Here is a 25,183-nt window from a genome sequence, read left to right as displayed (position 1 = left end):
TAAATCACAGGTCAGAATGTTGTGAGACTCAGTATGTGTTTTGTAACCATGGGAAATAATTCATTTCAAAACACTGAGATTAAGATCAGTCTTTAATATGACTTCCATAGATAAGGGATTATAGAAGCTGAGTGGCTCTTTATCTACAAATGAACCCTGCTACCTTATATTTTGTTTCAAGGCTGTAATTTAGAAAGATGTGGAAATACAAAGATGCTGCAAGAGTTCAGACCACAAGCTCCTTTCTCAACAAATGGTGTCATAAGTTCTAGAATGATTGCATTTGATTGATAAAAAAAAGACAACAACTTAACTGAAGAGAAAACTTGAAGGATTCCTGGAAAGATGGAATACCACTGCTTTCAGAGAAATCCGGAATGCTTCATGGACTAAAATTCCAAACTTCCTGTAGGTTTTGAAAAAAAGGCCCGTTTTCTGGCAGATCAAAACAAGGAGAAAGGGTCTTTTTAAATTACCCAAACAGAAATTTAACTTGGATACAGAAGTAAGGAGCATCATACAGGTAATCCTTGACTTACAACCACAACTGAACCCAACATTTCTGTTGTTAAGCAAGACATTGAGTTTTGCACTATTTTATGACAATTCTTGCCACAGCTGTGAATCAATGAAGTTGTTAAATCAGCACAGATTAACTTCAAGGTCAACTTCAGACCAAGAATCAAACAATACCCCAATAAAGAAACTGCCACAGTGCCATTAGTAAACAGCCCAACCAAAGAATCCCTAAGACAGCCCCCATCCATCAGACAGGCAAGATACAAGAATATAAACCGACAGCAAACAGCACTCCTTACTAGCACTGATGATGTTTCCTAGTTAGGGTAATGAAACGTTTGCAAGAAAACAAGCAAGCTCAGAGAGCACCAAGGACCCCTCATTTCAATCCTGAGCTACAAATATTCTCCTTCATTGGTTGTTAAGTTAGTAACAAGGTTGTTAAGTGAATTTGGCTTCCCCATTGACTTGGCTTGTCAAAAGGTCGCAAAAGATGATCACATGATCCCAAGATCCTGCAATCGTCATATATGCCAATTGCCCCAATTTTGATCACATGATCACGGGGTGCTGCAAATGTCGTGTGAAAAATAGTCATGTAACTTTCAGTGCCTTTGTAACTTTAAACCGTCACTAAACTATATACGTCGAGGACAGTAGAGTGAATGTACAGTCACACTAAGAAAAACAAAGATAAGCAGAGGGTTTCAGTTCCTTACTTCGCTGAATACAACCGAGAGCCACGTTGCTTCTGAAAACATTAACTAAAACCGTTTATTTGCGATGCCCTCAGAGGTAAGTAGCTTCTACTGAACAAAGAAACAAGTCTGGCGGCAACCCTGACGCCACTTGAGCCCTTTTCGGTGGGTCTTAATCCGAATAATGGGCCCAGGACTGAAGCTGGACAGAACGGCGGAAAGCTACGAAACCCGACGAATCCTTTCAGGACGGCTATCAAGGCGCGGCAGGCGATCAGTTCTAGGGCGAGCTTTCCCGCTCGCGTTATCGGCCTCTGCCTGCTGTCCCAAACCCACTTCGGCTCTTAGAGACTTTGGCTACTTCGCAGTAAACCATCACAAGAAAACTGAGCAGATATTCGGTTTGATAGCGTGTCGGGCGAACCAAAAAGAAATTCGCATTATCACTCTGCCTGTGAACACTGGAGAAAATGCACCCAAGCTTCCTTGCGCCACAAACTCAGCGCCGTTCAGCAACTCCCTCTCCGTCACGTGGGTTCCCATGATCCTCCCCATCTCTTCCTCGGCGCTCGGCTTCCTTTGCCTGGCCGCCCAGAGCGTGCGGGGCAGCTTGAGTTCCGCATTCGGCAGGTTCAGCCTGATTTAGGCGAGGGGCGCGGAAGGGAGCGGGAGCAGCTGGGTTGAACCGAGGGGCCCTTGAGGGCGCGGCATCTAGCAGAGCGGCGGGGCCGGGGCCGGGCTGGGCTTGCTGGCGGGCGACGGGGGCCCAAGCCTGGCGAAAGCGGAGGCTGAGCGGCTTGGGGGTTGCCTGTGGGCTGGCCGGCTCGACAGGGCCGCCGCGGCCGCACTCCCCCTCGCCCAGGGCTAGGATGCGCCCGCTTGTCCCCCGGCACCGGCAGGCAGCTTCCGGCCCGGCCCGCGGTTGAGATACCCCGAACGGTGGCGAGTAAGTACCTTCCCTCGGGGCGGCCGTGAGAGGGTAGGGTCGAATGGGACAGGCCGCTGGGGACGCGATTTAGCCTTGACTGATAGGTCAGTGACCGCCATATCTCTGGGCGACTGCTGAGGCCTGCTAGGAAAGACGACGAGCGAAAATCGTTGCCAGAAGTGAGTAAATTGTGGTGGGTCTAGGGGAGACCCCATGGAAGAGTTATCGTCGGTAGACGATCAGTTTTTTTGTTTTTCCCCTAATATGGTGTAATCGGCCTTTTTTCCCTGGTTCCCAGCGACTTAAACATAAATAAAGAAACTGGATTTTTCCATTCTTCAAAGTTGTTTGTTCTCTCCTGCTTAAATCGCTTGAGCGGATTCCTCAAGCATGTAAATTGCGTCAAACATTCCGAAAACGTTCTTGTGTTGTGCGCATTAGGCAATTTTGTTAAGCTGAAATACAGTTGAAGCTTACAAAAATTATACCGAATTAGCAATTAGCGGGAGCGCTTCTTGCAGAGAAACACGACATATTTTCCCAGAAAACATTTAAACACACACAAACAGACCCATGGAAAATCAGTTGATTTTTTTTTCTCATAGCACAATAACTTTAGAATAGTTGATGGATTTCTCAGTAATCTTGTGGCATTCTATTGTTGCAATTATAATCTTTCGTCAGTTTCCCACAGTGATTGTACCTAGAAATGCTCTTTCAGAGTAAGAAGTAGCTAGAGATTTTAGATTTAGATCTGTAAGGTGCTGTATAAGTAACTCATCTTAAGGCATTCCTCAGTTAATTTGATATGAAAATAGTAATGGTTTAAAACTTTTCACTTAAGTTGCTAGGGTTAAGTTTCTACATATGAATGTAAGATGCTAAGCTAAAATGTGGCTGGCTAGTTATTGATTGTGTGTTGTTTGAACATTGTGGTTATGGTACAGAAGATTGTATGATCTCAAGCAATCCAGCTAATTCAGTCAACTGGGTGACTCATTGTGAGTAGCTGATATGAGTCTAAAATGCTGATTAGTAAAATATATATGGTATAGAACTTAAGTTACTGGGATGACACTGAAGAGACATATTTTCAAGTCCACCTTCAACCATTGAAGCTTATTAGGTGACTTTAAGTGAGTCATTCTAAGCCCAGTCTACCTCACAGATTTGTTGTGAAAAAATGGAGGAAATACTATGTTTACCTGCATGAGTACCTGAGTGAATGGTGGGATATGCATTAAGCAAATAGATACAATGTTCTGTAGTAGACCTTTCTTAGAAGATAAGCAAGATGTAACTGTGCCAGCATGTAGTTCAAACTTACATTCAAAGGCATGTTGGGTTTGATGGGGTAGATATAAACCATGGTCCCCCCAAAATAAGACCTAGCCTGAAAATAAGACCTAGCTTGATTTTTACACATTGTCCAATATAAGCCCTACTCCAAAAATAAGCCCTACTTAAGATCCTGCCCACTCCATTGCACCTGGTTGCACGAGGTGGAGTGAGGCGCACAGGTTAAAATCAAGCTAGGGTGGGGATGGGATGGAGCTGTCCCACACGCCCCACACATGCTTACCTTAGGACCGTTGCAGCCAGTCTTCCATGCTGCGACATCTACCCTGCCTCGCCAGCCCTCTTCTTTTGCAGTCACTTGCTGCTCATCATGCGTGTCATCCCCGGCTTCTGTTTTGCCTTTGGAGGCCTTCCGGAAAGGTGTCTGCAGTAGAGAAATGGCATCCAGATTGACGTGCATGGTGACCCCCTGAAGGCCTCTGATGATGAAACGGAAGCCAGGAGCCGCCACAAGAGGGCGGGCGAAGCGAGGCTAGGCAGATGTCGGGGCATGGGAGGCCTGGCTGCGGTTGTCCTAAGGTAAGACATCTCCCCAAAATAAGACCTGGTGCCTCTTTTGGAGGCAAAAAAAAATGTAAGACCGGGTCTTATTTTTGAGGAAACATGGTATGTTAGCATTTCATTATATTTCATTCCTTGTTCCTGATCTGCTGAAGACAAATGTAGCTGGGTAACATCCAATAATAAATTTGGGGGTGCATTTGTGAAGCTTTGCAGTATATGAGGAGGACTAAAGGATGGCGGGAGGGGGGAGGAAAGCGGGTCGCGGCGCTAGCCAAATTTGAAATTCCTTAGTAGTAGTCGCTCACTGTCAAATCTGTGCTATGGTGGGGTGATCAAAAACATCCTAACGGAACTGCTTCAAAAGTTCTTGGTGTGTCTTGTCTAGTGGTGTGCGGGCGAGCATTATCGTGAACCAACACCACACTGGAAGTGGTGCCATAGAAAAATCTGCCAAATGTGAAGATGCCAAAGGAGTACTGCTAGTGAAGTTCATGCTGACTTCCAATGTGGTGGTGGTTCAAGATAATGGTCGCTTGCACACCGTTAGATGCACCCAAAAACTTTTGAAGCAGTTCCATTGGGATGTTTTTGATCACTACCCCCTATAGCCCAGATTTGGTGCCGAGAGACTACTACTAACGAATTTCAAACCTTGTAAAAAAGTGCCTCAATTTGAATTGAGTAAATACTTTAAAAATTAACCATTATGCAACACTGACTGAAAACTAGATATAGGTCCCTATTCCTTCTGTTGAGATTATACCTTTAGTATAATTCTTTAGAATTAAATCCATGCTATGAATTTTCATGTTTTAAATTATTGAGAAGTGATAGTAAGTAGCAGCAAAATAGTGTTTTATCCTGATAACAGTTTGCATTTAGACCAGTGGTTCTCAACCTGTGGGTCGGGACCCCATTTGGGGTCGAACAACCATTTCACGGGGGTCGCCAAACAACGCAGTCCGCCATTTTTTCCCCCTTTTCCTTAGCTGTGCTACTCCCTTTTATTCTATTGGCTTTTGAAAGCCAATAGAATAGACTCTCTTGAATAGAGTCTAATTCTATGGGCTTTCAAAAGCCAATAGGAATTGTCCAGGCTGTCTCTGCCCTGCTGAGCCCGCCAAAAGTCCTATTCTGCAAACGGTGCTGCACCAGTTGAGTAGTCCTCGACTTACGACCGGTTGAGTAGTCCTCGACTTACGACCGGTTGGGGGTCGCGGCATTAAAAAGGTTGAGAACCACTGATTTAGACCAATTTTATAACACAATTGATGCTGATGTGGCATTAGATTTAGCTTATATGCAAGCTGGAGAGGGTTTTAAGACAGTTTCCTGGATACTGATAAAAGTACTCTACTGAAACATGTGTTATGGTTGTTCTTTGAAACTTGATACAATGCCTTTAGTACAGCAGATTTTCTTGGGCAGATGTTTGGGAATAAAAACCTGAGATTTGTTTCTTGGAGCCAGATTTGATTTTCTTGCTACTGTTTTTTATTCATTGAGCCAATATGCTATAAAACTTTTGGAATGGATGTTAGCTCTTCTCTGGCAATATTCTAGAAAAATATGTATATGATGCAGCTGCTTTTCCTTTGCATGAGAAGATGACACTGGTAACTGGCATCTGATTATTGCTTAGTATATAAAAAAGGGCAGTATAGGCTAATTTATATTGTATTATATACAAGAAGCTTGCATTTATGTTCATTATTAAAAGACAGTAGTTACAGGGGAGAAGTTCAAACTTTGCAGTAGCTTGAACAAATAGATTAATAGCTTAGCTCCTAAAAATCCAAACATATTTATGTTGTCCGAATTGGAATATAGTTTACTTGGCAAAACACTTGTCTTAAAGTTTAAGCCTCTGTTAGATCTGATATTAAAAGAGTGAAAAAAGAGTTAACATTTTGTAGGAGTATTATTAGAATAGCTGATAGAACAGTGGATCACTAACATGTAGGAAGTTGACTCTTCCTCTGCCCCTAGAGTTGGGAAAGTTTTGTTGTATAATACATTGCTATAGTTCAGGGGTGTGAAATTGCTGGCCCATGGGCCAGCTGCATCATGCGGAAACTGCGCCCACCCCATTGCCAGCAATGGAAAAAAAAGTCGCAATATGTCACGACACATCACATGACGTTGTGAGTTTGACACCCCTGCTATAGTTAGTAGTTAAAATAGGATTCTAGTATTTAAAAATACTGGAAGGTTACTAAGGAATGTTTTAATTTTATGTTATGGCAGTTAACATGCAAATTTAATGCAATCTAGAGGTGACTCAACATTGAAACTGCATTTGAGATAGTTAACATGAGTTAAACGCACATTTTTTTCAGAACTATCTTCTAATATGTTAGTGCTTGAATTACAACTTCATTTAGTGATTGAAGTTACAAGCACTAAAGAAAGTGACTTATGACATTTACAACCTTGTAGCTTCCCCTTGGCCACATGATCAAAATTCAGACTCTTGGCAATCGACTCCTATTTATGACTCTTGCAATATCCTGGGGTCATGTGATCATCTTTTGTGACCTTCTGACAAGCAAAATCAATGGGGAAGCCAGATTCACTTAACTTACTAACTTAACAACTGCAGTAACCCACTTAACAACTATGGTAAGAAAGGTCATAAAAGGGGCAAAACTCAATTAATAAATGTCTCGCTTAGTCACAGTAATTTTGGGCTCAATTTTGGTCGTAAGTTGAGGACCAACTTTAGCTATTTATCCGCTCCCATTTTTTTACTGGATATATTTCTATTGGTCTGTACGGATGGCATAAGAAAGTGTTTGCACCATAGGCAGCATTTTAAAGAGTTTAATAACATTGCAAGATAGAAAAAATAGTATTAACTGGTACAGGTAGCATCAACAGCATTGTGAGGTAATTTCTTTGTTTAAATAGGGAAGTTAGTTACAGAATGAGATTTTATTATTTATTTATTGCAAATATTTATTTATTGCAAATAAAAATGCATTTATGAATTGACTATGGAATATTTGTACAAATATCTTGCATAAAGCATAGATTATATAGTTGTGGACATGTGTTGTATCTTCAAAATTTAAAAAAGTTTTCATAAATTGATTTTTTTTTAAAAAATCGGGTAGCTCTTAAATAATCTCACCTTATATAGTTGGGGAAAGCCAAATAATTAAAAGATACTTTTTAACCATTAAAGGTTAATTTAAAGGCCCAATTAAAGGCTAATTTAAATAGTAAACAAAATGAAGTTTTGAGGTCCCCATCCCCAGGTTGGGGCCTATTTGGAATTGGGCCACACGAGTGGCTGGCTAGAGCGTGTGCATGCGCATGCATGCATAGCTCAACTTGTGCAAGCAGCAGACTAGTTATTTAGTTAATATAACCAAGATAAACTTTGATTAAGAGCTTATTTGGTGTAGTGTTTAAAAACATCTGGCTAGAAAGTAGAAACTGAGTTCTAGTTCTGCTCTAGGCACAAATTCATCTGGATGATTGTCTCAGCAAGTAGAAAGAAAGCAATGGCAAACCCCTTCAGAAAAGAAAGCTTTGCGGATTTGTCCATGTAATGGTCAGGAATCAAGATTGACTTTACCTGTCTATTTATTAAATTTGTTTGCCTCCCATCTCACTGCAAGACTTGAAGACACAAATATATATATGTTTTCTGAAGTTTTCGCGGGTGTTTGTATGTAGGTCTTTGGTTGTTCGGGTTTTGTCCCGCGTAAAATTGGAAGTGTCTTGGCGACATTTCGATGAAGTCCCATTTGTCATCTTCAGGCTGGTGTTTTCAGCTTCGTGCTTCGGGCAGCAATGTGTGGTCTTAGCTGTTTCTTCCTTTTAACTGCCAGTGGGGGTATGAACTGATTGGGTGGGAGCTTGGCTGTGTTCTGATTGGGTGGAGATGTGTTCTGATTGGTTAGGGGCTTGGCTGTGCTCTGATTGGCTGGGGGGTTGGCTGTGCTCTGATTGGCTGGGGAAGTGTTCTGTTTGGGTGGGGGCTTTGTTGTGCTCAGGTTAGTCTGAGTTGCAGGGGGGTTTAAGATGGTGGGCTGCCTTGCTATTTTTTGGCTTCGCGTTCGTGGTCGTGCCTCATCTTCATGGAGGGTGTCAGTTTGCTTCATGTATGGATTGGAGGGGTTTAAAGTGGCTAATGATGCAGCTGTGGTCTGGCTTCTGGTTTGTGGTCGTGCCTCATCATCGGTGTTGCTTTGGTTCTGCTTCCTGCGTGGATGTGTGGTGGTGACATCCTGTGTGGTTTTTGTGAGTGTGGGTCTGGTGTCATTTTTTGTGTTAGGGAGTCGTTTGTCAATAAGGGCGGGTTTCCAAATGGCTGGTAGGCGGGACGTATCATCTCGTTTGTTCATGCTGTGTGGGCGTTTTTCTATCTCGATGGCTTCTCTGATTATTCTGTTATTAAAATGTTCAGTTTTGGCGATAGTTCTGGTGTTCTTAAAGTCAATTTCATGTCCTGTGGCTTTAAGGTGTTGGACCAGGGAAGATGTTGGTTCCTCTTTTTTGACTGAGTTCTTATGTTCTTCAATGCGTGCACTTATTCTTCTGTTGGTTTGTCCGATGTATGTGTTGGGACAAGCAGTGCATGGGATTTCATATACTCCTTGATTTTCTAACTCAATTTTATCTTTGGGGTTTCTAGGATGGTGGATATTTTTCTGTTTGTGCAGAATGCTGTTTTGATGTTGTGTTTATGGAGGATCTTACTGATTCTGTCTGTGGTGCCTTTTATGTATGGGAGGAGGGCTTTGCCGTTTTCTTGTTCTTTGTCTTGGATTTTAGTGGGGGTTTCTTTTTGGATTAGGTTTGTAATCTTATTTCTTTGGAATCCATTGGGTGTTAGTACATTGGTGAGAGTGTGTAGTTCGGTTTTTAGGTGTTGTTCGTCAGCTAAGCATTTTGTTCTGGAAATGAGTGTCTTGGCTATGGAGTTGATCTGTGCTGGGTGGTGGTGTGAGAGAGCATGCAGATAGCGGTTTGTGTGTGTTTTCTTCTGGTAGGTGGTGTGTCCTAGGGAGCCATTGGATTTCTTGTAGACTAAGACATTCCAGGAAAGGAAGTTGGTTGTTAGCTTCTGTTTCCATGGTGAACTGTATTTTGGGGTGTAGGTGTTGAGGTGTGTGAGGAAGTTGTCCAGTTTTTCTTTCCCATGCGGCCAGATTATGAAGGTGTCGTCTACGTATCTGAGCCAGAGTTTGGGTTTGTGATCCGATTCGGATCACAAACCACATGGGAAAGTGTCGCCAAGACACTTCCAATTTTACACGGGAGAAAACCCGAACAACCAAAGACCTATATACAAACACCCACGAAAACCTCAGAATATATATATATATATATATATATATATATATATATATATATATATATATATATATATATATACACACACACACACACACACACACACACACACACACACACACATATACATACACACATTGACTTGGACTTTTCTAACCTTCCGAAGAAGGTGAATGAATATTCCAATTCAATTGGATTTCCCTCTCTGCATAGAGCTAGCTGTTGCAACTAATTGCTCTGGTGGAATGATTCCAGAATAATAAGTATAGCTTCTTTTCCTGCTATTACTTCTAATCAGGTTTTGTAGGATATATATCTAGAGAAATGGGATATAATTATAATTGCTAATAGCAAATTTGGGCGAAATGAATGATGAGTTGGCTATTCTTATTCAGTGGTAAAAGATATGTGATTTCTATTTCTGCCAATGTGACGTCTAGTTCTTTGTTTCCTCTAGGTATGGCCTCACAGCTGCAGGTGTTTTCACCTCCATCAGTATCTTCGAGTGCCTTTTGCAGTGCCAAGAAACTGAAAGTGGAGCCCTCTAGCTGGGATGCTTCAGGACAGAGTAACAGTGACGAGTATTACAGTCACAGCAAAAATCTCTCTGGTGCTCAAGGGCCAGCAAGCTCTTCTCACCAGGTAGCAAACTTCAGTATCCCTGCTTATGATCAGAACCTCCTCCTCCCTGCTCCTTCAGTTGAGCACATTGTGGTTACAGCAGCAGACAGTACAGGCAGTGGTGGAACAACATCCTTTCAAAACAGCCAAGCCCTAACACACAGGGCTAACATTGCTTTACTGGAACCTTATCAAAAATGTGGCTTAAAAAGGAAAAGTGAAGAAGTTGACAGCAACGGTAGCGTGCAAATAATTGAGGAACATCCACCTCTCATGCTGCAAAACAGACCTACGGTGGGTGCTGCGGCCACTACCACCACTGTAACAACCAAAAGCAGTAGTTCCAGTGGCGAAGGTGATTACCAGCTAGTCCAGCATGAAATTCTTTGTTCTATGACAAATAGCTATGAAGTCTTGGAGTTCTTGGGCCGAGGAACTTTTGGACAGGTGGCAAAATGCTGGAAGCGCAGCACAAAGGAAATTGTTGCTATCAAAATTTTGAAAAATCACCCTTCTTATGCCAGGCAAGGTCAAATTGAAGTAAGCATCCTTTCTCGACTGAGTAGTGAGAATGCTGATGAATATAACTTTGTCCGTTCATATGAGTGTTTTCAACACAAAAACCACACATGCCTGGTGTTTGAGATGCTGGAGCAAAATTTGTATGACTTCTTAAAACAAAATAAGTTTAGCCCTCTGCCTCTGAAATACATTCGACCAATATTGCAACAAGTGGCCACTGCTTTGATGAAACTGAAAAGCTTAGGTCTAATACATGCTGACCTAAAGCCTGAAAATATCATGTTGGTGGATCCTGTGCGCCAGCCATATAGGGTCAAGGTCATAGACTTTGGCTCTGCTAGTCATGTCTCAAAAGCTGTGTGCTCCACCTATTTGCAGTCACGATACTATAGGTAAGTATCAGTTTTCTATGTTCAACCATGCCTTTTGTATCAAATCTTGAATCAATAGAAAGCTTTAATTCAACTCACTGAATTAAAGTGTGAACTGGGTCACCGTATCATAGAACAGCTCAAATTAATTTGACTGATTGCATGCCCACTATGTCAAAAAAAAAAGAAGAAATATTGACTTAGATAATCCATTACAGACATATTTATAGACAAAGTTATAGGAATTTCCTTCTGGTTCCTATTTGATGTTCTGTTACTTCTTTGTTATGGTTTGAGGAACCTGAAGGACGGTTTCCCCATAACTTAAGCTCTCCAGAGAAAGATCATCCTTTTGTTCCTTAACCTGACTAAATTTAATTATATGAACTAGTCAGATCAGCTTATCTATGGTAGTGCAACATCTGTAGAACGGCCTCTTCGTTTCTGTGCCAAGTTTAAACTACATTTTGTTTCATTTTTCAGTTCAGCAACATGTAAAACTTATTGACAGGGGCATTTTAAGTTGTCATACTAGATTATTTATTGTATATATGCATTTTCAATTCTAGTAATTGTAAGTTTATATCTGCCTTTGTGCTGTAACATATTTTGCTTTTCATGTCACCTGATGGCAAAAGAAAAAGTAGTGATTTTTTTTTAAAAAATAGGCTAGTTTTCTTGAACTTGGATTTGAATATTAGCTTTAGAAACCATGGATTAATTGAATCTTACACAATCTGGTATTTTAGATTATAGCTGTCATCATCTAGTACAGCATGCGAGCTGGGAATTATGATAGTTATAATCCCATTCATATAGAGAACATTAGCACATCAGATGCTAACATGTGGTATCTGAATTTTCATTGTTGAAATTATAATATTTGTGCTAAGCACAGCATTAATAGGTAATTGCAATAAGTAAATACTCAGTAGAACCCAATTTGCTTTATTCAGGAAAATGATTATCTATTTTTTAAAACAACTTTTTTCCTTATATGCATTCACTTCATAATTGCCCATGAGTGCCCCTGATTTTGAAATCATGCTATTGTCAGCAATCCTCCTTATTATATTTATTACACTACTTCATGGCATGTAGTCATTTCAGGCCTTATCAAAGAAGACGCAGTTATCCTTTCAAAGCTAAAAATAGGAAATTGACCATACATAATATAAACTAAAAGTTTATCAAATCATATTCCCCCTTCAGTTGAGGGTGTTACAGTCTCAAATATTTTGGGTTAGTGAGCACATTATTAATGTTTCTACAAAATGTCCCTGGGTGACCAATTAGAAAACAAAACAGAGAGAAAATCTAGCAATTCTTGCCACAGTTGCCTTATCAAAGACTATCTTATGACTGAAAAGTTGGGGGATTTCTAAACAGATCATTGGATTCCAATCCCAAGCCATTCCTCTAGGTACACTTAATCCTAGAAACTGACACCATGCTTTATATTTATTAGTGTTATTACTACTATTAATGTTATTAAAGTCTGGTAGGATTGATAATCTTAGAAGAGATTGTGGTCACAATCTACACATGAATTAAAATACTAATTTCTGTTCTAATTCTTGTGAAATTTGAGCTTCATAAAACTGCCTTTTTAATAAAGAAAATTTTTTCAATTACAGTAGAATATTGAAGCGCCATTGTTCTAATTTAAATCTTAGTTTAATAGCTCAAAATATTCTGAGATGAGGTACAACAAATTACTATCAGCTCCTTTTTTTCTGCCATTTATTGTTGGTAGGGTTGACAACCTATTTCCTTGTCTATGTATGCAAGAAGTGAGGATGTGGCAAAAAAGTAATCGGAGGTGTACCCTGCATCTATGCGTACTTCCCTGGCCAAATTATAGATCTGTCAGTCCTGGAATAATAAAAAGTGTGTTATATTTTTCTAATACATTGGAGAACACAATATGAAAAAGTGGTGAAACACTAGTACAATTGTTTCCTATTTATAACCACAGCTTCACAAAGTAAGAAACAGCTGTTCTAGGAAAGAGCAACTATGCAAGTATTAAATCTATTGGATAAAAAGATTCCAATATTGGATCGGCATAACTGCTAATTATTTGAAATGTGATTTTTGTTCCCACATATAAAACTGATCAGTAATCAACAGAAACATATACTGCATCCTATATGCTAAGCGAACATTATCTAAATAATGTGTTTTTGCAGTCAATTCTTTCTTGGCATAATTATGTTCCAAAATTGAAAATTTGGAGTCCTTTTCAAATAATTAAAAATCTGCATATCACAGCAAGCCACAATTGCTTAAAATTCTTTACTCGGTTTTTAAATAGATTTTACTAGAAAAACCCAGTAATTTATCTGAGCTTAATAAGAAGTTATCTCATTTCTTTGATTTTATGCTTTCTTATTTATTACCTAACATATATGTTCCCATCAAAAAAATCTTGATACTTACTTGTTCCAATTAGATATTTAATTATTATATAGTTGAGAGTTTGCCAAGCTTTTTTATTAAAATAAGAAACATTGTGACTGATCCTGTTGGTCATTGACAGGGAGCAGATGACATAACATATACTAGTACAGTCATTTTAGTCTTATTGGCTTGTCATCTCTCATTATTTGCCTTACTGACATAGTTCCAAGAGTTTTGGAAGAGTCTGTAGAAAGCACATGAGTCATATGTTCAAAAGGGGATAAGTCCTAATTTGTTAAACTTCCTTTCTAACCATAATATATAACAAATATCTAAAGTAGACTGTAATATTAGAAAAAAACACCCACTTTTTCTGTTGAAAAATATAAGTGTGATGTATTGTTTGTGCATATCTCTTAAGGACAGGAAATTACTGGTACTAAATCTATTCTGTCACTTCCATCTTACAGAGTAATTTGCCTTGATTTTCTCTAGACTTATTTCAGACTTACATAATGCTAAGAATAGACATTGTACCAAAATAAATGAAAATGATAAGATCTCTTCACAACCTTGCTAGGGTTTTTAAATATTTCATGAATCTCAGGTCAGTATATTTGACTCCAGCTTTCAGTTGTATGAATATAAGAATTCCTTTCATTTTCACAACAGTAAGCTAGAGCAGGGCTTTTCAACCTTTTCACTCATTGTACCACTTTTAGGATATGGCAATATCCGCGTACCACCAGTCGCCTAGCAAGGTGTCAAAAACTTGACCAAAAAATAAAAAAGGAAAAAAGTGATAAAGTATAGGTAGTCCTCAACTTACAACAGTTCGATTAGTGACTGTTTGAAGTTACAATGGCACTGAAAAAAGTGCACCCCAAGCCACAGCTGAGCAAGACACCTGTCTGCCCATCCGGCGGCGCTCTCATTCCCCTCCTCCGCTACCACTTTTCTCCAGCACTGGAGATGGATAATCCACGCAGTGGGTTGAGACTGTATTCCTGGCCAATCAGATCAGTCAGCCAAAGTTGCCACGCCCCGTCATGGACCATGATCCTTTAGTCTTGACTGATCTGGCCATGCGAGACATCTACAACTTTTGGCTCCTGGGCAGGTATAGTTCCTTTCCATTAGGGGGGATTTTTTCTAGTAGCTGAAATTGCTTAGTTTAAAAGTTAATTAGAGATAATTTAATTCAATTTAATTGACCACTCAAAAATTTCCTTGCTAAATTGTAAAACTCAGGAAGTCAGATTCCTACAGGGGAAACCACCCCCACTTAAAAGGGGGAAATCCCTAACTCCCCTCCCTAACCAACCCCAGCCACCTTCCAGCAGCCGGCAGCCGCCTTAAACAAACGGGGAGGCTCGGGCAACCCCTCGCGTTTAAAACAAACAAACAAACAAACAAAAAAAAAAGACAGAAAGGCAAGCAGTTAGCAAGGGAAGCGGAGGACAAAGGGGACGCATGCTGGGAGGGAGATTGATTAAGGGAAACAGCTGGCGTGCGAAGGAGCAGTCTTTTCACTCCAGGCTGCTCAGGATTTTTTAAACGAGGCGCCATTGTCTGCACAGCTGGAAGCACGCGCAGCTCTTTGTTACAACCGCACGTGGCATAGGCAGCCTTGTTAACACATGCGCAGTAGTTTCCTGGCAGCGGCGGCCATATTTTTTGTCCAAACAGGGGAGTTAAAGTTCCTTAAGAAAGCTAGGTTCAGCCGCTGGAGTGAATTAATAGGCAAGCAGTACTGGGGTACTAAAGCATCTATTATTCATTCAGAGACATTCAAATCAGACACATAGCTACTGGTTCCAGGACTTGGTGTCTTCTACCTAAAGTAAATAAGAACCTTTCATAACTAACTGTGTTTAGTTGCCTTTGGCTCCTCCCAGACTTCGGGTCCCCCATTAGTGGCCCGTACGCCTCTGGATTTAGTGGTGGGTTCCAGGCATCCCCAGTCGCGTGCCTGTCCTTACCCACCATAGTCAAGCCGGGTTCCAGGCATTCCCATTAGCGTGCCTGTTCTTATCCGTGCACAGTGACTAACTCTGACAATTTTGCAGAGTCTGCTCCTGAGTTCCAGACGCCCCCAGTAGTGCGCCTGTCCTTACTCAAAGTTGGAGCTCTCCTACTACCTGGGTCCCCCCTATCGCGGCCCAGCGTTAGTGGAGAATGGAGGAAGCAATCATTCCCTCCACTGGAGCCCCGCCTTCATCCTCTGGAGCACCTGCTTCAGAGGATTCGGAATCCTCTGCAGCCCCTAGAAAGGCTGCAAGGAAGTCATCAAAGAAGGCTGACAAACAGGCAATCAGAAGACACCAAGCCCTAGAAAAAGAGTTCGACAGAGCCCAGAAAAGGGCCAGAATTGAAAATAGGCAGAATGGGGGAATAGGTCCTGACCTACCGCTGGGTCTCCCTTCATCCCCACGGGCCATTTGGTCATTAGGGAACTCATCACAGTCCCAAACAGAGGGTGGGATAGGCGAATTCTCATCGCTCTCCCGATCCCCCTCCCCACGGAGGTTACAGGAAACCCCGAGGACCATGCTAACCACAGCACCTGCAGGGTCGCAGGCAATGGTCACTCCTCCTGCATTGACAGGGGATCTGCTAGCTACCCTAATAGCACAGGCAGTGGACCGTGCATTTGAGGCCAGGGCTCAAACTTCAAAAGCCAAGCCTCTAGGACTTAGAACGAGGCATCGGGAGGAAACGGAGGATCATCAGGACCTCTCCTCCATCTCAGACTCGTCGGTCTCTGAGGAAGCTTACCTGGACCAGCCAGGTACGTCACAAGGGATTCAAATGTCTGAGGAGGAGGAGGACACCTCACCTCAAGGGCCGTCCTTCAGCGGCCTGTTTAACCCTTCTCTTTTTGTTACTATTCTGCGCAAGGCTGAGGCCACAGCCCATCTGGGGCATGGGACACCAGCGGAGCCTGTCACAGTTGACACGGAGGCTGAGCCGACGTTCGCCGAAAAGGTAACCACTCAACACCGCATACCATGCCCGACCATGTTCCTAAACACAATAAGGAAACAGTGGGCAGCGCCAACCTCCCTACCGCTTCCTAGCAATGCGGAGAGGAAGCTATTTAACGTAGCAAGGGAGCTAGAGGGAACATTGGAGGTACCGGTGGTGGACGAACCCATAGGTCCCCTGATATCGGACACGGCCATATCAGGAGATTTTGCTGAGGCTCTTAAAGCCGAGGACCGAAAGAGTGAGTCCAACTACAGGAGAACGCACCAGGCAATAGCTTGGGCTACCAGGGCGTCTACCTCTGCGTCCTTTTTCTCCAGAGCCACACTTTGTTGGCTCCGTGAGTTACAGGGCCGGGTTCCCATGGAGGATATACGCACTCACCAGGAACTCAGCAAAATGGTAGCGGCCACGGAATATGCGTCGGACGCAACACTTTTAGCGACCAAGTTTTCAGCCAAGGCAATGGCGGCAAACAACACGAGCAGGCGCATCCTCTGGCTAAAGAACTGGCAGGCGGATACCAAATCCAAGTGGAAATTGGCTTCGGCTCCGTACCAAGGGGCAAAGCTGTTTGGTGAGGCACTAACGCCATACCTGACAGAGAACAAGGACAAGCGCAAGGTCCTTAAACACATGCTTAAAAGGCAGGACAAGAGACCCGGCTCCTGGGGAAGGAAACAATCCTTTCGTACGGAAGCCAGGGTCAACTACTTTCAAAATTCCCAACCCTTCCAAGCTAGACAGGATAGGGAAAGACAGGGGGACAGACAGAACACAAGACATAGGCAAACACAGGGAAGACGGCCCTTTCGGGGGAACAACCGCCCCTTCCGCCGTACCAGATGACTCCCGCCCAGACCTTCCCATAGGGGGCAGACTAGCAGGGTTTGCTCCCCAGTGGGAAGAGACCACCACGGACGTATGGGTCAGGAACACCATACGTCATGGTCTATATCTAGAATTTCTCTCAAAGCCCCCGAACCGCTTCCGCCCGTGCCCCTGTCCCACAAACCCAACAAAGAGAAGGCTCATGAACGAGGCCGTTCAGCACCTTCTAAACATACGGGCCGTAGAGCCGGTGCCTATGAACCAGAGAGACCAGGGGTTTTATTCTATCCTCTTCGTGGTCCCAAAACCCTCGGGGGGTTGGAGAGCCGTTTTGGATTTGAAAAGGCTAAATTTCTACATAAAATACCGCAAATTCAAAATGCAGACACTACGCTCCATCCTTGGAAGCGTAAGGAAAGGGGATTTTCTGGCATCGATCGACCTCACGGAGGCATACTTGCACATCCCTATCTCTCTGGCTCACCGCCGCTTTCTACGGTTTGCCTACAGGGGGCACCATTTTCAATACAGGGCACTTCCATTCGGCCTGTCATCAGCGCCCAGGGTGTTCACCAAGATTCTGGCGGTTCTGGCAGCACAACTAAGAAACGTACCAGTCAGAGTCCAGTGCTACCTGGACGATATTCTAATCCAGTCATCGTCCGCCCAGCAGTCTCGGGCGGACCTAAAGTTAGTGATAAAAATGCTGCAGGACCACGGCTTCTCGGTGAACTTTCCAAAGAGCCATCTAACCCCAACTACGAGAATACTCCACCTGGGAGCGGTCATAGACACAAAGGAATGCAAGGTGTACCTATCACAGGAACGCCTCAGCAGCATAAAGAAAGCCGTAAAACAGGTAAGCCGCGGTCAGTCAGTGACGCTGGTCTGCCTCTCCCAGCTGCTAGGGAAGATGATATCGACCATAGCAATAGTTCCTTGGGCAAGGCTGCACTCAAGAGAACTGCAATGGTTCATGCTCCCGTTTCAGAGACAACAAATCAGTGCATCCCGGAAGAGGGTAGGCATACCTCCGAGAGTACGACACTCCCTCAGGTGGTGGCTATCTCCAGCTCTCCTCAGGGGGTCCCCCTTCAGGGAACCAGACAGAGTAGTAGTCACAACAGATGCGAGCTTATTCGGCTGGGGAGGCCACTTGGGGACCAAGTGGACACAGGGCCGCTGGTCAGCGGTGGATCTCCGACACAACATAAACTGGCTCGAGCTGCGGGCTATTCACCTAGCGTTAAGGCATTTTCACAGCAGCATAAAAGGCAGGCACGTACTGGTCCTGACGGACAACGTGACAGCCAAGGCCCACATAAACCGTCAGGGGGGCACACACTCTCGCTCGCTCTCGGCCGAGGCCCTCCTACTGGGGGCCTGGGCGGAACAAAATCTGGCCTCCATAAAGGCCGACCACATATCGGGGGAGGCAAACATCCAAGCAGATCTGTTGAGCAGATCAACAATAGATCACTCGGAGTGGCAACTACACCCGAGGATCTTCAGGGAGGTCTGTCACCGCTTCGGGCTTCCCCAGGTGGACCTTTTTGCCTCTCCTTCCAATGCCCACCTAACTCGCTTCTTCTCCCGATTCCCATCCAAGGGAGCAGAGCAGACGGACGCGTTACGGAGCCCATGGCCAAGGGGGCTCCTGTACGCGTTTCCACCCTTACCTCTCCTTCCGGCGGTAGTACGCAAGATTCTGCGGGAAAGGGCCGAGGTAATCCTTGTGGCCCCTTATTGGCCAAGGAGACCTTGGTTCGCAGACTTGAGGAGTCTCTCCCGCACGAATCCATGGCGGATTCCTCCGGAGAGGATCTCCCTCAAGCAGGGGGAGATCTCCCACCCAGAGCCACAATGGCTACAACTAGCCGTCTGGCTCTTGAACGGTCAATTTTAGCCAAGGGGGCTTGCTCACAGGGTGTAATTAGGGTCATACAGGCATCAAGGCGCCCCTCCACGAACCGTATCTACGAGGCCACGTGGAGAAGCTTCCAATCATGGTGCTCTAAACAGGAATTGTTACTCGAAGGGATCACAATTCCCAAGATCCTAGAATTTTTACTAGATGGCCTAGAGAGGGACCTCTCGCCAAACACACTGCGCAGGCAAATCGCCGCCCTCTCAACTATACTTTCTGCCAGCCCCGGTGAATCCTTGGGCAAGCATCCCTTAATACGATCCTTCCTCAAGGGGGCTGCAAACATCAGACCGCCAACCGTGCACAGGTATCCATCGTGGGAACTACCACGAGTACTACAAGCTCTTACCAGAGCGCCCTTCGAACCACTCAAAACATGTGACATTCGCTATCTGACCCATAAGGTAGCATTCTTGGTAGCCATCACGTCAGCTCGGCGGATATCCGAGTTAGCTTCTCTCTCAATGAGGAAGGACCTGTGCCATTTTCACAGGGACAAGGTAGTCCTAAGAATAGACCCTTCATTCATTCCAAAGGTCAACTCCCTTTTTCACAGATCACAGGAAATAGTCCTACCAGACTTCTGTCCAAACCCAGCTCATCCCCTGGAACAACAATGGCACACCTTGGACGTACGCAGGGCACTAAGACATTACATTTCACGCACAGCGGAATTCCGACGCTCGGAAGCGCTTTTCATATCCTTCCACCCTGCTACTAGGGGCCGGAAGGTCTCGTCCTCTACCATCGGTAGGTGGATTAGGGCATGCATCACGGGGGCATACCAGGCGGAGTCCTTGCAAGTCCCCAAGCATATCACAGCCCATTCCACAAGGAGTGCTGCCACCTCAGCAGCATGGGCCATGCAGGCTTCTATTGAAGAGGTATGCAGGGCAGCCACTTGGGCCTCGCCCTCTCCATTCATTCGTCATTACAAAATCGACAGGTACTCCTCTGCAGAGGCCTCCTTCGGTAGGAGGGTTCTCCAGCAGGTGCTAGACCAAAGTTGCACACGGGACCAGTCTATTCCCCAACCCAAGGGACAATAGGCTTTGGTATGTCCCACTGCGTGGATTATCCATCTCCAGTGCTGGAGAAGGGGCGTTGACTTACCTGAACGCCTTTTCTCAGCACGGAGATGGATAATCCACACCCACCCTTATAGACTAGAATAATAGGGTATATTTAGTGGAGCCAAAACGTCTTACTGTCAGTCAATGGCTGCGCTCGAGTCAAGACTGGAGGATCATGGTCCAAGACGGGGCGTGGCAACTTTGGCTGACTGATCTGATTGGCCAGGAATACAGTCTCAACCCACTGCGTGGATTATCCATCTCCGTGCTGAGAAAAGGCGTTCAGGTAAGTCAACGCCCCTTTTAGGATGGTCGTGTACCACCTGCCAGGTGCCACTGTACCACAGGTGGTACACGTACCACTGGTTGAAAAGCCCTGAGCTAGAGTTCCTTTCTTTTGCCAGAGTTAGTGGGATCCAACTAACTCTGTTAGGCTTCCTGTTGAAGTAAGGTAGAAATTCATTAATTTCTCCCTTTCCACCTTCCTTCACTGGAGTGAAAGAGACACTTATTTGGATGGTCTTCCAGATTTTGTGAGCAGTTTTTAAGTTGACTTTGCATGTTGTAGAAAAAATTAAAAGTTTATTTTCATCTTACAAAAACTGAATTCTATCTGATGTGGGTTTATACATTAATTATGGCTTTTTCAATAAGCTATGGCTAAAAATCCTGGTTTAGTACAAGTGAGTTAGTCTTATAGAGAAACTGTTTTACTTTATATAACTAAACTTTTAAAAATGAGCAACAATATGTTTCTTATATGCTTGTTGTTTATTTAAATAATCCATAATTAAACTTGGTCACAATATTCCCACTTTGGATCTCACCAATGCAGTGATAATCAAAAGTGGAATAAATTTTTTCATTGTCTTACTGCTGACTTTATTAGAAAAAAATAACAATAGAAAGCAGGGTGGATTTGATTTAAATCAAGTCGATTTAAATTGTGATTTAAATCACTAGTAAAAAAGCTTGATTTAAACCAACTTGATTTAAATCATAATTTTTAAAGAGCAACTGTCATCTCTGCCCACATTGGCTCCTCCTCTGACCCACTGTTGACTCACCAAAAGTCCCATTCACTTTAATGGGACGGCTGGGGATGCGGCAGTGACACTACAAGGCAGACATGTCAAACACAAGGCCCGGGGGCCAGATGTGGCCTGTAATGTGGTTTCATGTGGCCCGCAAAGCCATCCTGGAAACAGGAAATGGCTCCCGCTGCCTTAGCCGCGGCCCAGGCCGCCCGGGAGCCAATGTACAATTTTGTGGTGGCCATCTATGCTGAAACATATTCAGTCTTAGCTCCACAAGACCGTCTGGAAACAGCAAGGGACCAGCCTCTGCTGCATTGGCCTCACCCCCTGGGCGCGTGCTGGGGAAGTGTCACCCTTTTTGAGGAATGAAGAAATGCACCATCGCCTGGAAGTGGCCAGCAAATTGCCTCGCCTATTTCACATATCCGGTTTGATGGGCTCCGGGGGAGGGGTTTCAGCAGGCAGTGGGGCGATGTCCTCACAGAGCCAAGAGGCTGAGCCAGGTGGCAGAAATCCAAAAAGAAGTATGCTGCCACTCAGCCCCCAGCCTTCCCGATTTCAGCAGACAGCAAGGTGCAAAGCTGGCGAGCTTCGCATTGCCTGGCTCAGCCTCTCGGCACTGTGAAGAGAGCGTCCTGCTGCCTGCCGAAACCAGGCAGGCTGGGGTCTGGACAGCATTGCGCAGGTAACGTCGACTCTCATGTTGCTCATGACGTCCCCTTCCCCAAAGCCCACCAAGCCAGATATGTGAAGTAGGCGAGGGCCATGTACTGGCCACTTCCAGGTGATGGTGCATTTCTTCATTCCTCATGAAGGATGACACTTCCCCAGCTGCATTTCTTGCCTGTTTTTCTCCCTCCCTCCTCTCAAATATTTTCCTACCACTCTGTTTTTAGGAAGGAAGGAAGGGAGGGAGGGAGGGAGGGTCTGAGGGAAGTTCTGCCTTAGTCCTGCACTGCTGCCCTTTCACCATCCCCGTGCCCGCTCCTCCTGGCCTATCCTGGGGGTCTCCCATCCTATTGCTAAGGAAGCTTTGGATACAAAGCTGGGTCTCCTCCCATGGAGAGGGAATGGGCCTCCCTTTGATTTTGCCCTCATACCCATCATGAGCAACCTGGCTAAGGAGAGCAAGCACAGCAGCAGCAGCCTTGAGGAGGAGGTAAGTGCAGTTGGGCACCCCCTTGGGGAAGTGGAGCTGGGCTTGGTGCCGCAGGTGCTTGAGGGCCAGGCTGGGCATTTGACCTCTGCTGCCCAGGGCTGCGGGAAGCCCGCGGCACCATCCAGTCTCCCCCCCTCGCATGGCCTGAGAGGAACAGTGAGGCTCTTCCAGTGGACCATGCCTTGGCACTTGCCCCAGTCCCACCCCCTTCTGCCAGAGACCCTCAGATCTGTCCCACTCCTGCCCACAGGCACCCTTGACACGAACGATGTAGAGCTGGCCATGCCCACCCAGTAGGCCACACCCACCCTGGCCTCACCCACCTGCACCCCCTGAGGACAACCGCAATGCTGATGCGGCCCTCAATGAAATTGAGTTTGACACCCCTCAACAAGGTGAGGGACGTGGCGGGCAGCAGGTGAGTGGATGCCTTCTAACAGGTGCTGCCATGATGGATCTGAAATGACAAGTGCTCTTTAAATGTAAGGACTCATTCTTGCTGGTAGTTACAATCTTTAATAATATTATTTGCAAACAAAATGAAGGTTTCCTATTTAGAATAATAAGCTGTCAAGTTAGTAAAGCAGCGTTATCAGAACCGATTTTAGGTTAATAGGCTAATTACACATAGTTGGAAAACTACTCAAATTCTTTTATTTAATTAAAGCACTTAGAGCCTGGTACACATGCTTTTCTCTTCAAACACTCATATAGTTTGTAATGTACATAGATTTATGGAACAATGGGATAAAGGAATATTCCTGAACTTTGTTTTATGATTTATCTCATGGTTACTGTGATATTGTGTGAATGCATCAATGCAGTGCATGTTATCTCAGTTTGTAGAGCTTGGATTCATTGAATAAGTTTATCAAAAATGAAAATATTGCAGAATATATAGCCTCATGCTACATAACTAAGCTCCATTTCATGCTGAATAAACTAAATTATTAATGTATCTTAAATAGAAAACTATCTTTAGATAGATTTTTATTCCAAAAGCATTTTATTAAAATAAATTTGATAAAAATTAAAAAAATCTGATTTAAATTTAAAAAAAAACAGATTTTTTTGATTTTTTAAAAAAAATCAATTATTATCTACCCTGATAGAAAGTCTTTTTTAATATTGAAATAAATGTCCTAGTGTCCCTCATATGCTTCCATTAGCAACAAAAACATGGACACAAGTTAAGGAATTATAAAAACTATAATATTATTTGGAGGGTATAACTTTTGCTGGTTATGGTTTTAGAAAAAAGGCTAAATATTCATTATAGACGTCTATTTCAAGCCTTTATTTAGAAGAAAAATTATTTATGTATTGCATTAAAATATTACCTTTTTGTATTGAAAAAAATAGTTGCAGGCAATATTCCTATGCAGAATAACTTAAATGAATGTTGTAGAATCTTCTAGATTTCCATTCTTGCTAAAATTCCAGAGCTGCCTGTACAAATTTCTTTTTTAAAATTAAATACTTACTGGCTATAGGCTTTGTAAATCTCTTTAATATAAACATTCTTTATCCCTCATTTAAGGACATGGATATAATAAACTGCAGCTATGGTAGTTACCGAGACAAGAGTGAGAGGAATTCAGTCTTTTCTCCTATGGCTTGAAAGGTCAAATTAAACTTGACTGCTATTTTTTTGTTAGCATTATGGATTGGGTGCTGTACCATCAAACGTTTTATTGCTACTTTCTTTGGATTGTATTATCATCCAGTGTTTGTAAAATGTATTGTTTTGAAACATTTTGCATGATTATTAAATTAAAGAGGCAAAAAGAAAGAGCAGGATACACCACTCTTCCCGCGAAGCTGAAATTATTAGGTTTTGCTGCTCCCTCTGAGCAACAATTCTGTTAAGATATGGTAGAGCTAGGAAGGACTCCTCTACTAGATATCTGCTTTTTGCCTGGATTTGTCCATATGGATATACCAGAAAAAAATGTACAATATAAAACCATATTCACATGGTACCGTGAAACAGAAAATAGACAGCTACATTTTAGCCTACTATGTTAATACTTGTCAGTTTAAATTAGGCTAATTGAGAAAAATGTTAAGTTAATCATGGGTGAGTAGTTTACATCAAGAGAGCATTGTATGACTTAGAAAATCTCTGTTCTTCAATTTTTATTTATGCATGTCTGAAAATGAAATGTACTCTTAAAGTTGTAAAATAGATTATATCTTGCATATGAAAAATGTTCTAAAATTCTCACCAATGTTTTCCACCTTTGCAAATTTATCAGTTCTCATTATCACACTTTCTAAACCAATATACTGTACTAAGGTGAATCTTGAATTGGCCAATCCTGATCTAAAAGAGCTAGTGAAGCAAAAAAGAAGAAAAAAAACTTTTAGTCTCTTCTATAATTTGTCTATAAAAAGTTTTCTTCCCTATTTAAAATAAGTGAAAAGTTTAGGGATTGTATCATCCTCTGGTCGGTGAAATTGCTGGACTAATAACATAAGACTGAGGGAAAGGAGCAGCTGAGATAAGATGTAAATGAAGCAAAAGTCAGTGGTTATGGTCTCTTGAAAGAGGATGAGAATATACAGAAACTGGGTAGAGAAATAATGGAATTGCGGAGAGAAGTTGGATCTGGTGCTTAACAACAACCCATATTTGCACTTTTGTCTTTTTATTGCTAGAAAATGTTGCTAATTCATTTTATCATTTTATGTTGCTCCTAGTTATAATTGCATAAAAAGTAAGGTTACTGTTACTACTATTTTCAGAAGTAATTCCAAATTAAGTCAGTGGGATATACTTTGAAGGTGGCATATATCACTTTACAGGCATAGGCTAATTTTGCTAGAAATTGTCTCTTCCAATTTAACAAGATGTAATCCACAATCACAGTGGTATATGCATCTAAATATATTTATGTCAGATGACTGTAATGGGATACCATTGAATGCAAAAT

At 43.1% G+C, this 25,183-nt stretch overlaps 1 protein-coding gene across 5 annotated transcripts in view; it reads left to right on the top strand.

Moving 5' to 3' along the window:
- The first annotated feature begins 1,076 nt into the window (after positions 1–1,076).
- HIPK1 (homeodomain interacting protein kinase 1) overlaps positions 1,077–25,183 on the top strand; it is a 48,282-nt gene continuing 24,175 nt past the window's right edge. For 2 of the 5 annotated variants that reach the window (XM_039362454.1, XM_039362453.1), the window contains exons 1-2: positions 1,729–2,163; positions 9,773–10,850. In XM_039362454.1, the coding sequence (XP_039218388.1) occupies positions 9,775–10,850 (1,076 nt within the window). In that variant the 5' untranslated portion in view covers positions 1,729–2,163; positions 9,773–9,774. The other 3 variants (XM_039362452.1, XM_039362450.1, XM_039362451.1) reach the window with 3 other exon arrangements.

This window comes from Crotalus tigris, unplaced genomic scaffold (assembly GCF_016545835.1).
Source record: "Crotalus tigris isolate CLP2741 ecotype Arizona unplaced genomic scaffold, ASM1654583v1 scf7180000019465.582067, whole genome shotgun sequence".
Classification (NCBI taxonomy): Eukaryota; Metazoa; Chordata; class Lepidosauria; order Squamata; family Viperidae; genus Crotalus; species Crotalus tigris.
This window is presented reverse-complemented; position numbering and strand designations above follow the sequence as displayed.